The 14,128-nt window shown below is 42.8% G+C and overlaps 1 protein-coding gene across 1 annotated transcript in view; it reads right to left on the reverse strand.

Annotated features, from left to right (window-relative positions):
• Positions 1 to 14,128, reverse strand: part of RFLNA (refilin A) — a 48,762-nt gene that overhangs the window by 5,986 nt on the left and 28,648 nt on the right. Inside the window, exon 3 of the mRNA XM_033956303.1 lies at positions 1,000 to 1,109. Within this exon, the coding sequence (XP_033812194.1) occupies positions 1,000 to 1,109 (110 nt within the window). The remainder of the gene's footprint in view (positions 1 to 999; positions 1,110 to 14,128) is intronic.

A 14,128-nucleotide genomic window follows, 5' to 3' on the forward strand; every position in this document is an offset into this window, starting at 1 on the left:
TGAGCAGCAAAGAACTTACTACCTGGGTTGGCTTCGGAGCCCTCTCTGACCTCACTTCCTCCCATAAGCAGAACGTTCTTCGCAGCGAAATTAAAAAGGTACAGGGAAGGGGTGTGGGCATGCGTGACAGGGGAGGGGGCGGGAGAGGGGTGCCACCACCCCGGGCGCTGGTCACCCTCGCTACGCCACTGTATTTCCTTCTAGACTTCTGGAGAATTATCAAAAAGGAGTATTATCAAAAAAGATCTACATTTAGGACTAGATTCAGTGCATGGCACTCAAATTTGGGTGCCACAAAAAATCCACGCTGTTCTATAAACAGTGTTCCGAGTTGCACGCCATTTATAGAATTACGCTTAGAGTTGATTTCCAAGCCAAATTTTGGACGCGAAGATTTACAGCAACTGAAACCTGTTGTAAATCCTGGTGCATAAGTTAGGTGCGGATCACAGGTATTTGGTAATACTGTGAGCTTCTTTAGCGAACACTCATGACCTGCCCATGCTCCTCCCATGGCCATGCTCCTTTTTGAGTTGCACACTAGAGAATGATGCAGCGACTGTTTCCCATGGTAAGCCACGGCAACCTTCCTCTGGCTGAGTCTCTCTGGTTTTGCCAGAATAATAGTTTATTTTTAATAATAGTTTATTTTTATATACCGCCAAACCATCAGTTCTTCGCGGAATGGGGATATGGCAGGGATTGAGATGGAGTTCGTAGGGACAGGGACAAATTTTTTCCCCCCACATCATTCTCTATTGCACACTAAAGGCCCCCCTCCCTCCATTTTCGCGGGTTTAGGACTCATGACTTTGGTTATTCACACAAGTTTCTACACCCTGAGCCACTCTGCCTCCCGAACCTCTCCACACCTTACTTTTAAAGCCTGGTGAGACCACAGGAGCTCACAGCAGCCATTTTTGTTTGTGGCTCTGCACAGGCCTAGTTAAAATATATTGAACTCTTTCGGGGGGAAAAGAGCATAAATAGCATACGTACCTAATTTCTTGCTTAGGCTCAGGGTTAACTTCAATGCTTTCACCAAAAAACACTGGGTGCATTCTAGGTCTTATCTCAGGTCCAGAGGAATTGAGAAGAAGGTAAGGAATCTACAGGAAAACAATTAAATACTGAGTTTGGGGCACATGGGATACAAAAAACAATTGAATAATACAGTATAGTGTAGTTTTGACAGAGGCAGGTGGCAACTTATAGACTTACCAGTTTTCTGCCCTAAGCTATTATATCACAAGGTAGTCAGAGACACCTGCCTGGAAGCTGCTATAGCTTAATAAGTAAAAGCCCTGTGCTCATCTTCCAGAAGTCATGGTTTCAAATCACAACTAGTTCCCCATAATATATTTTAATTGTGGCATTCTACCTTGCAGGTGCACCTTGATGATCTCACAATGAGGTCACCATTGTGCAGTTGCAAACCTCCATTTGCAATGAAGTAGAAGCCATGCTAAGGTCTGTATCTGTTTTTAACCTTTTGCAAATTAAGTTATGCTAGATGTAATTTACTTGGATTTCAGCAAAGCCTTTGATACAGTTCCTCATAGGAGGCTGTTGAACAAACCTGAAGGGCTGAAGTTAGGACCCAAAGTGGTGAACTGGGTCAGAAACTGGCTGTCGGACAGACGCCAGAGGGTGGTGGTTAATGGAAGTCGCTCGAAGGAAAGAAAGGTGAATAGTGGAGTCCCTCAGGGATCAGTGCTGGGGACAATCCTGTTCAATATGTTTGTGAGTGACATTGCTGAAGGGATAGAAGGAAAAGTGTGCCTTTTTGCAGATGATACCAAGATTTGTAACAGAGTAGACACCGAAGAGGGAGTGGAAAAGATGAAAAAGGATCTGCAAAAGTTAGAGGAATGGTCTAATGCCTGGCAACTAAAATTCAATGCAAAGAAATGCAGAGTAATGCATTTGGGGATTAATAATAGGAAGGAACTGTATATGCTGGGAGGAGAGAAGCTGATATGCACGGACGGGGAGAGGGACCTTGGGGTGATAATGTCCGAAGATCTAAAGGCGAAAAAACAGTGTGACAAGGCAGTGGCTGCTGCCAGAAGGATGCTGGGCTGTATAAAGAGAGGCGTAGTCAGTAGAAGGAAGAAGGTGTTGATGCCCCTGTACAGGTCATTGGTAAGGCCCCACTTGGAGTTTTGTGTTCAATTTTGGAGACCATATCTGGCGAAGGATGTAAGAAGACTTGAGGTGGTCCAGAGGAGGGCGACGAAAATGATAGGAGGCTTGCACCAGAAGATGTATGAGGAGAGACTGGAAGCCCTGAATATGTATACCCTAGAGAAAAGGAGAGACAGGGGAGATATGATTCAGATGTTCAAATACTTGAAGGGTATTAACGTAGAACAAAATCTTTTTCAGAGAAAGGAAAATGGTAAAACCAAAGGACATAATTTGAGGTTGAGGAGTGGTAGATTCAAGAGCAATGTTAGGAAATTCTACTTTACGAAGAGGGTGGTGGATGCCTGGAATGCGCTAGTGAGAGAGGTGGTGGAGAGTAAAACTGTGACTGAGTTCAAAGAAGCATGGGATGAACACAAAGGGTCTAGAATCAGAAAATAAGATTAAATATTGAACTAAGGCCAGTACTGGGCAGACTTGCACGGTTTGTGTCTGTATATGGCCGTTTGGTGGAGGATGGGCTGGAGAGGGCTTCAATGGCTGGGAGGGTGTAGATGGGCTGGAGTAAGTCTTAACAGAGATTTCGGCAGTTGGAACCCAAGCACAGTACAGGGTAAAGCTTTGGATTCTTGCCCAGAAATAGCTAAGAAGAAAAAATTTAAAAATTTAAATTGAATCAGGTTGGGCAGACTGGATGGATCATTCGGGTCTTTATCTGCCGTCATCTACTATGTTACTATGTATGCAATCTATATATTTTTGTCATGTGCATTCCTTGCTTTCAAGAATGAGCTGATTGGAGCACTGTTTAGTCAGAAAAAAGGGTAGCTTTTTAGCAAGAAACCTAAAGCTATGTTTGTGCTGTGCTTCAGTTAATGGATCTTTTCCTCTAATTAGCAAATAGCATTGCTGTTTGTCCACAAATATAGAAGGTTTTGCATGCAATATATCTGTTTTGATGTGCCCCGTTTATGTGGTGCCTTATTAAATGTATTTTGAGCTTAATAAAGCAAAAATAAATCCCAGAGAGCTATTTAGAAGATCGCATTAAGAACACGCCCCCAACCGACTGAATGGATCGCTAGAGTCCTGACAGTAGTGACAGGAAAAGCAGCCTCCTGTTACTGCTGTCGGGGCTTCTGCTAGCTTTTTAAATTTTTTTATAATCGGGCAGATATTTTGCGTGTTTTACACATGCAAAATATCAGCCCAATTAAAAAAAAATTAAACCCCCCTCCTCCTCCCTCCCTGAACCCAAAAATATGATGCCCCTTTTAAAATTATGGCAGGAGTGATTCCAACTCTATCCTGCCATCACAAAACTGCCATCGGCCCGGCCGGGCCCGTGCCTTAAACCGCGGCTCTTAAAATTATGGCAGGAGGGTTCCCACTCCCTCCTGCCATATCTACTACTCCTCCATCCCCAAAAACAAATGGCAGGAGGGTTGCTGACGCCCTCCTGCCACCCAAAGGATGCCCCCTGCTGGACCCACTCCCCTTCCTGTATCTTTAAAGTTGGAAGCAGGAGGGGTGCTCAGTCCCTCCTGCTCCAGGCCTCCGACGACTGAAAGCAATGGAAGTAAAACCCAGATGTTTTAATCCATCCTCCTTTTTCTGGAGCCATATGGAAGCAGGAGGAAACTGCTAGTCCGCCCTCATATTCCCTCCCCAAAATATACTCAGAAAGTGTGGCGAGCTCTTCAGCTATTCTAACCTAGTTTCAACCTCATTGGGAATACATTGAAATTCTTTGCAGGTTAAAACTGGCTTGAAGCTGGATTTCAAAGCCTTTGACCATCCCAGGTCGTTTGCCTGACGGCAGAGAACATTACAAAATGATGCACTCGTTATTCTCCATATGTCTTCCTGTCTTCAGCCGTTTGTCTATCTTTTGGAGCACCGTTAGCATTTCTATTGATGCAGGATAGAGAAGGCCTGAAGTTAGGTCACCATACTAGAAAGCATGTGGCAAAGTTGAACCAGATCGTGAGAGGTCATCAACTGGGAATGTGTTGGAATTTCCTTCACATTCCCCACCATTGCCCCAACTAGGTGCGTTGTTGTTGTTTTTTTAAGAAAATTACCTTCCTGTAAATGTTTTTACTGTCTTTTTACTGTCTTTCGATCTTGGATGAATTTGAAAAAAAGGTTTTAGTAACGCGACTGTTACTGTTTTACTGTGTTTGTTCTGTCGAAACATGTTTTAGTATTTTTAATATGTATGCATGTAATTTTGTAAACCGCATAGTATTTATGCAGTATATAAATTTTTAAATAAATAGATACCGCTGGCAACAATGGGCTGCTACCAGTTAACCAAGCTGTTGCTGCTGCTGCATTTTTTCTTGCAACTCTGGCCTGGAGAGCTGGGAATGCACATTCCAGTCCTAGTAGCAAATTCCACCTTTGTTTAATTTATGGCTCTATCAAGCATGTTGTGTCCCTGTTGGGAGAAATACGATCGCCTCTAGACACATTTTAATGGCTTCTCACTAGGTGAAAAGCCCTCTCATAAATTTAAGGAACACTGTACAGGCTGAATCAAGCCCACTGTGAGAGGCTTGGCTCTAATGTAACCATAGAAGAAAACAGTCTTCAGAGGCCCAAAATTATGAGGGGGTGCTGAAAAGTTCTCAGCCCAACCAACCAACTTCCTAAATTCTGAGCGTTATTTGCCACTGTAGCTGAAAAGAGTGTTATCTTATTTCGTTAAGTGCCAATGTGCAGAAACAGAATTCTATGTTTTGACCTTATTTCAGATCATTGACTGAATTATGGTCAGGCTGAGAACTTTTCAGGACCCCCTTAGTGTGAAGAGTTTGTCTCTGGTAACCAGAGCTCATACTGTGATGTCATAATGCCTCATTCTACCAATAAGAGCCAGCCTCATCAGTGATGTCAAAATGGCTTTATTGTTCTATACTTGGCTCACTTTTATTACATATGTGGGGGTGCTGAAAAGTTCTCAGCCCAACCAACCAACTTCCTAAATTCTGAACATTATTTTGCCACTGTAGCTGAAAAGAGTGTTACCTTATTTTGTTAAGAGCCAATTTGCAGAAATGACATTCTATGTTTTGACACTGTTTCAGATCATTGATTGAACCATATTCGTGTAATTCTCTTCTTGGTTGGGATGAGAACCTTTTCAGCACCTCCTTATACCACAATAAATACATAATGCAGGATTATTCACACGCCCGCTCTAGTTGCAGAACAAATGTGGATACTGGCATACAGTCCTCTTGCCTTTCTTTTCACTTGCAGAGGAACTGACATTTTTTTCTTCTCTGGGATGTTCTACTGCGTTCCACGATTGTGAAATTGAAAACAGCTTTGCAGGCTATGGAAACTGCAGCCAGAGCAAAGCAACAGCCCTGAGGAAGTGGAAATGAGCTGTCCCAGTAATGAAATATATCATTTAGAATTGTGCAAAGCTTGCCACATAATGTTCCAAAATATGAGCGCAAGGAATTGTAGAGGGTAGTGTAGGAAAGAGATCTGGCTCATGTGCCTCTTTACCGGCTGAAAGAGTTCATAGTGGAAGAACCCTGCTGAATATTCTCTTCCACTGATGAATGTCTTTGTAATAAATAAAAGATCTCCACCAGACCTTCATTCCTTCTTTGGGGGCCAAGAACAATTATAGGACATAAGAACCTAGAAGTGAAGGGGGCTAAAATTCCTGGGAACACCTTGAGATCTGGGGGTGAGGAGTAATTTATAAGCCACTCCAGCATGTGGAACAGTATTGTAGATGCTCAGAAAAAGTAGTGCCTAGAACACACAATATGGGGGCAATTCTTAAATGGGCGTCTCCTTTTAAGCACCCCAGTTAAGAGAGTAACCTAAACTGGTTTCTTTGGTTTCAGACAAATTTGAATCTGCAGTACGGTGACCAGGTGACCCATTCCAGAAGGGAGACTTTTTGGCCAGTCCTGATTTTAACATTAATTCCAAAGCAGTGCTGTATTTGTAGTGCATGATTTTGTCCATTGAAATCAGTGCTGCAGGTTCCATAATGCACCAGGATGAGGTTCGCAGAAACCCAGGACTGGCCAAAAATTCTCTCTTCTGGAATGGGTCACCTGGTCACCCTAATCTGCAACCAAAATGTGCCACTCGGCTTTGGTCAAAATCCCTCAGCTTTGGCCCACTCCCTACATGGAATGAGCCACCACTCTCTCCCCCTTCTCTGTGCACAGAACTATCCCCCTCCTTCCCTCCCTCCCCCATGCAGAAAACAAGCCCCCTTTCCCTGGGCATATCATCCATCCCTGGGTAGTTGGTAGTCGTTCTTGCCCATGTCCTCTCCAAATATGGCTGCTGTGATTTCTAGCTGCAGTTATGGGAGACTGCCACTAGAGGTCACGGTAGCCATTTTGAGATTAGAGCTGGCATCAGCCATAGACCTAGGGGTCCTTTTACAAAGCCGCACTAGCGGTTTTATCGCATGCATCGGATTAGCGCGCGCTAGCCGGAAATCCACCGCCTGCTCAAAAGGAGGCGGTAGCAGCTAGTGCGTGCGGCAATCTAGGGTGCGCTATTCCACGTGTTAAGGCCCTAGCGTGGCTTTGTAAAAGGAGCCCCTAGTTTAATTGCAGGAATGAAAATGCAGCACGGTTGTAATTTACTGTATTCTGTAAATGAGATCTCTGTTCACGTTCCATCCCTGTGCATGCCCCTTGCATTTCTCGCTGGGTAAATTACATGTGCCATTACAGAACTGAAATTAGGCGCCCGGCTGACACTTTTGCAGTTAAGTGTATATTAATTCACATGAGTGCTAGTAGTTTGCTGCATAAATTCACATACACGAGGAGGTTATCCTATACTTTCTTAAACTCCGCTACAGCTTGAATCTCCAGCACCTGTTCCAGAAGGTGTTCCAAGTATCAACTACCCAGTCTGTGAAGATACAGTTACATTTTATACCTAGTGAAAGGTTACACATCCATAACTTTTATGTGACAGTAACCGGTTAGAGTATCATTTTCTCTTCCCTCCTTTGGGGGGGGGGGGGGAAGCATGAAAGATGCTGTTTCTTGTTTGATTGTATACCAGGCAAATCAATCTCAAATCAAAACTTTTTGAGAAACTTGTTAGAAATCAAATCCATGGGACTCAGTTAATAAAATTCAAGCTGTATCCCTTAGGTTTCTCTATATCGTTTTTTTCACCGGTCCTCAGTGGCACCACCACGGACTCAATAAGTTTTCATAGTCCCTGGCTTTATGCGTCAACTCTTCATCGGACCTACTAAAATTTATTCATTTTATTAGTTTACTTATAAATAGTGAAAAGTACTTAGCTTGGTGGTCTGTTTCAGGGATATTAGGCCAACATGTTTTAACTTTACGGTTTCTTCAAGGCAATAATCCCTTACTGCTTACAGCCATAACTATTTGACCGCAACTCAAAGGAGATCAAGCAGAAAAATTAACATCCATGGAGGTAAGCCTCGAAGATGTACTCAAGCGGATAGATAGATTAAACACTGATAAATCTCCGGACCCAGACGAAATCCACCCTAGGGTACTGAAAGAACTAAAAAAGGAAATAGCGGAATTACTACAGAAGGTTTGTAATCTATCCCTGAAAACAGGGGTGATCCCGGAGGATTGGAAGATAGCAAATGTTACTCCCATCTTTAAAAAAGGATCGAGCGGTGACCCAGGGAACTACAGACCGGTAAGTCTGATTTTGGTCCCGGGGAAGATGGCGGAAGCACTGATAAAAGACAGCATCGATGAGCATCTAGAAAGGAATAAACTGATGAAAACAAGCCAACATGGCTTCTGCAAGGGAAGATCATGCTTAATGAACTTATTGCACTTCTTCGAAGGAATTAACAAACAAATGGACAAAGGGGACCCTCTAGACATCGTATACTTGGATTTCCAAAAAGCTTTCGACAAGGTACCCCATGAACACCTACTATGGAAACTGAAGAAGCATGGGGTGGAAGGAGAGGTGCATAGATGGATCAAAAATTGGTTGGCGGGTAAGAAGCAAAGGGTAGGAGTGAAGGGCCACTACTCGGACTGGAGAAGGGTCACGATTGGTGTTCTGCAGGGGTCGGTACTCGGACTGCTGCTGTTCAATGTATTTATTAATGACCTAGAAACAGGGATGATGTGCGAAGTTATAAAATTCGCAGATGACATAAAACTTTTTAGTGGGGTTAGACTAAAGAGGACTGTGAAGATTTACAAAAGGACCTGAACAAACTGGGACAGTGGGCAAATAAATGGCAGATGAGCTTTAATGTAGAGAAATGTAAAGTCTTGCATGTAGGAAACAGAAACCCGATGTACAGCTATACAGGGAGGGCTGGTAATGGGTGAAAGTAGCCTAGAGAAGGACTTAGGGGTACTGGTAGACAAACAATGAAGCTGTCGGCACAGTGCGCAGCGGCCTCTAAGAAGGAGAACAAAATGCTAGGCATTATCAAGAAGGGTATTATAACCAGAACAAAGGAAGTTATCCTGCCATTGTATCAGGCGATGGTGCGCCCGCATCTGGAGTACTGCGTCCAGTGAGACCGAATTCGAAAACTTCATCTACCAAAACTCTCTAACAGCAGAATATAACCTCATCCTTGGAGACTTAAATCTTCACCTAGAAGACCCAGCCTCCACACCAGCAAAAAACTGTCTATCTTTTCTCAATGCCCTATCCTTCCAAATCCTAAACCCACAAACCACACATGAAAAAGGCCATCAACTGGACATCGCAGCATTCATGACCCACCAAACATCCACCCCAGCAATCCTAACTCCCAACGGAACCTGGTCCCCCTCCCTCTGGTCAGACCACTACACATACAACTTCAAACTCAACTGGACCAAGACCAAGACTACACCTCAATCCAAAAAAATAACATACACCTCACGCAAACATATCGAGCCAACCACTTTCTGGTCAAAAGTAGATGAAACAATCCAAGACTGCGACCCAACAGACTTCATCTCTCATTGGAAAAATCTATCAACCAACATCCTTGATGAACTAGCCCCACTATAAACCAAAACCAGAACCAGCAGGAGATCAGACCAATGGTTCGACAATGAACTGCTCCAACTCAAAAGACAATGTAGAAGACTAGAAAGAAAATGGAGAAAAACAAACCTAGATCAAACTAAAATCGCTTGGAAAAAAATCAACAAACAATACAAACTTCTACTAAAGGACAAGAGAAAAACTCATTACACAAATCTTATAGGCACAGAAACCCAAGACTCCAAAAAACTATTTCAAATCTTAAAAGACCTCACAGATACCAAATCCTACACAACCACTAATAATACCCCTCCCCCCTCAGCTACCCTCCTGGCAGAACACTTCAAGAACAAAATCACAAACGCCAGAGCCACCCTCAATGCTACCCCATCCCTCCTAAACATAATCACAACTCATCCCACAGACAAAGATTCAACTGCAGCAGACAAAACTTGGTCACATTTCCCCAATATACAATGGTCCGAACTCAACTATCTCTACAAAAAATACAGCCACGCCTCCTCTGACCTCAACCACTGCCCTACATATCTCCTTACTACCTCCAGTGTAAAATTCCGTACTCTACTTCTACAATGGATTCAATCCATGCTCAAAGACGGCATTTTCCCCTCGGTCCTCAGTGAAATCATCATCACCCCAATCCAAAAAGACCCAAAAGGTCCACCAGATCAACCATCCAACTTCAGACCTATTGCCTCAATACCACTATACGTCAAACTCACAGAAGGCCTAGTAGCCAAACTCCTCACCAACTATCTGGATGACCATAACCTACTCCACCCTATGCAATCCAGCTTCAGAACAAACTACAGCACAGAGACACTACTCGGCTCCCTCATGGATACAATCAGACAACAACTAAGCACAGGAAAAAAAATACTTCTCATACAACTGGACCTAACTGCAGCATTCGATCTAGTAGACCACAATATCCTTCTGCAAATATTAGATACAATAGGTATCTCAGACAAAGTATACTCTTGGTTCGAAGGTTTCCTAAAATCCAGAACCTACAGTGTAAAATTGAACAAAGAAAAATCAAAACCTTGGTCAAACCCCTGCGGAGTACCTCAGGGATCCCCACTATCCCCTACCCTCTTCAACCTATACACTGCCTCTCTCGGAACACATCTAGACAATCTAGGCATAACCACCTACAGTTACGCGGATGACATTACCATTCTCTTACCATATGACCAATCAACGTCCTCCCTGACCAAAACACTACAACGAATACTAGACTCCATTACGACCTGGATGAAAGATCACAAACTTAAACTCAATCCAGATAAAACCAAATTCATTCTCTTTGAAAATGACAAAATCCAAACCATAGCCAACCTAGAACTCAACTCAATCAACTACCCCATCCACACCACCATAAAACTACTAGGAATAACCATAGACAGATGCTGTACCATGCAACCGCAAATAAACAACACAATACAGAAATCTTTCGCTATCATGAGAAACCTCAGACAAATTCGGAAATTCTTTGAAAGAACACAATTCCAGCTTATAGTACAATCCCTAATCCTAGGACTACTGGACTATTGCAACATCCTCTACCACCCTTTATGACCAAACAACTACAAATAATCCAAAATACAGCTTTAAGACTCATCTACTCATTGAGAAAACATGACCATATCACAGAAGCCTACATCAACTCACATTGGCTACCAATCCAAGAAAGAATACAATTCAAATTCTACTGCATGTTATTTAAAACTCTTAACGGAGACAGCCCTTCCTACCTGAACAACCGCCTCATCCCAGCATCCACAACCAGACACAGAAAAACACACTCCCCATTCATTCCCACCCCCCCCCCCCCGATCAAAGAAGTAAAACGATCAAAACTACACGACGGCCTCCTGGCCACTCAAGCAGCAAGACTGGACGGCCAGATCTCCAACCTTCTGGTGTCTACCCCAGACTACAGGACATTCAGAAAAGAACTTAAAACCATACTTTTCAAGAAATTCCTGAAACAGCCCTAACCTCACGTTCTCTCAACAACACTAATAATAGACAAAGGATCTACCCTTTACTATCATAGCAAGGACAATTGTAGTTTATAAATCTTCTGTTAAGCCTCCCTGTTCTTAACTACCAAAGAAATGTCAAAAGATCTACTCTCTACCACTCTAGCAATTCTATTGTTATCCCATTGTAACCCTGTTTATAAATCTTTTGTAAGCCGCCTTGAACCACAAGGTAATGGCGGAATAGAAATCCCTAATGTAATGTAATGTAATATTGGTCCCCGTACCTTAAAAAGGATATGGCGATACTCAAGAGGGTACAGAAAAGAGCAATGAGATTGATAAAAGGTATGGAAAACCTTTCATATGCTGAAAGATTAGAGAAACAGGGCTCTTTTCCCTGTAAAAGTGGAGGCTTAGAGGGACATGATAGAGACTTACAAGATCATGAAGGGCATAGAGAAAGTGGAGAGGGACAGATTCTTCAAACTTTCACGAGAACGAGAGGGCATTCGGAAAAATTAAGAGGTGACAGATTCAGAACCAATGCTAGGAAGTTCTTCTTCACCCAAAGGGGGGTGGACACCTGGAATGCGCTTCCAGAGGGTGTGATAGGACAGAGTACGGTCTTGGGTTTCAAGAAGGAATTAGATGATTTCCTGAAGGAAAAGGGGATTGAAGGGTATAGATAGAGGATTACTATACAGGCCTGGACCTGATGGGCCGCCGCGTGAGCAGACTGCTGGGTGTGATGGACCTCTGGTCTGACCCAGCAGAGGCAATGCTTATGTTCTTAAGAGTTGACGCATAAAGCCAGGGACTATGAAAACTTATTGAGTCTGTGGTGGTGTCAGTACCGGTGAAAAAATGATATAGAGAAACCTAAGGGATACAGCTTGAATTTTATTAGCTGAGTCCTTCTTGTTTGATGGCATTCATCTTTCATCTCTTTTAGGCATGTAAAGACCTGGGATGTGATCCGCCCATCCGGGAAGAAGAACTTCTCTGATCAGGTGAGCAAACCTCCTAACAGAATTTTTTTGCACAATTAATGCTCTCCCTCGTCAAGCATAAATAGCTGTAGGGTTAATGCGGTGTCTCTCAAATTGTGTGACACTGAACACAGGTGTGCCCTGAAGAGATTTCAGGTGTGCCATGAGAAACTCCTGAATTTTACTTTATTTAAAAAAGTTCCCTTCATATGTATACACTAAAATAGACCGCAAATGGGGTCTAGCCCCCAAGTGCGGGCCCATTGGTCAATCACTGCATTTAGGGGCTAGTCCCCATTTGCAGTCTTTCTATCCTAAGGTTCTGATAAATTATATAACCCCTTTAGTGGGTAATCTCTAATTATTTTGGGGTGTTGTACAGCATTTGTATCTACCCTGTGTTTACACATATATTCCCAAGAGTTTTTCTGGGTACATTAGAACTATACAATTACAAATAGAAGTAAAGCAATATAAACCATATAAATATTTTCCTGAGGCTGTAACAGAGCACAATATCCCTTGCAACTTGGGTTTCCGGAAGTGAAAGGGCAGGGATGGATGCCCACTTAGGCCTACTGGGCCCAGGGCCGGCCTAAGATCCCAAAGGTCTGGGGGACTCTTCTCGTTATTAAGGTAGACTTTGCATAGCAGCCTACCAGTACAGTCCGGTGGTTGTGTTTTTCTGGAATGTGAGAATCTATTTATAAACTCTGCTGAAACCCTGTTTACCATTTATTAATGCTTGTGTGAATACTGTATTTGCACTTGTATAATTTTAAAACACTTGCACAATTGCATGAATCTAACCTAATCTTCAATTTGTGTGTCACGCATAGATATGCAGGCTCAAGGCAACTTACAGAGAGAAGAAGGTAGAAAGAGAGCAGAGTAGGGATAGGGAGGAAGGGGAAAAGGGATAGGGAGTAGGGATAGGGAGGAAGGAGAAACACCGAAATAAGAATTATCATGAATAGAAAAAAATTTGATCATGTAGCCCAGTGGTTCCCAAACCTGTCCTGGGGGACCCCCAGCCAGTCAGGTTTTCAAGATATCCCTAATGAATATGCATGAGAGAGATTTGCATATAATGGAAGTGACAGGTATGCAAATCTCTCTCATGCATATTCATTAGGGATATCTTGAAAACCTGACTGGCTGGGGGTTCCCCAGGGCAGGTTTGGGAACCACTGATGTAACCCCATTGTTAAAGGAAAATCACTGGTTACTGGTAAACCACAGAATCACTTATAAAATTGCCTTACTGACACATAAGATATTAGTAAACCAATCCCCAGCATTTTTAGAAAGATTTTTTAATTCCATACACTCCTGTAAGATCTCTTAGATCAGAAGAAAAATCCCTGCTGGTAACTCCCTCACTAAAAATTATTTGTTCAAGGAGGGATTTGATCTTTTCTGTTACAGCTCCCCAAATTTGGAACTCTCTTCCTCTCAATATAAGAGAAGAAAAATTACCTACTAAATTTAAAGGCCTACTAAAAAGCTGGCTGTTTAAGGACGCCTTTAACTGACCCTTTTCATAATCACATTATCTCATTCCCTGGAATTTATCTGGACAAGGAACACTGTTAAGTAGAAATTAAGTGGGTACCGTTCCCCAACCTTTTGTTTCCTTACCCATCCTTTTTATTTATTTTCGAATTGTATTTAATCCATTCCCCCCCCTTCATCAGTGTTTTTACGTCATAATTGTTTTTAATGTCCTGTTTGATGGAAATTTTTTATTTTTTCTATTTTTAATTTTGTAATTCGCATTGGATTTGGATACTGCGATTATATCAAATATCTACTATCATAAAATGCTAAGCGCGCATGCGCACTCTTACCGCTGTGTTCCCTGAACCCTGATCTGTAATTCCGTGGTCAGCAGGAGTGCGCATGCGCGCTTACAACACATCTCTCTCTTGCAGACCCCAAGGAGATGTGTGGCCTTGCCGGCTCCGGATCCCTTAC

This window comes from Geotrypetes seraphini, chromosome 8 (genome assembly GCF_902459505.1).
Source record: "Geotrypetes seraphini chromosome 8, aGeoSer1.1, whole genome shotgun sequence".
Classification (NCBI taxonomy): Eukaryota; Metazoa; Chordata; class Amphibia; order Gymnophiona; family Dermophiidae; genus Geotrypetes; species Geotrypetes seraphini.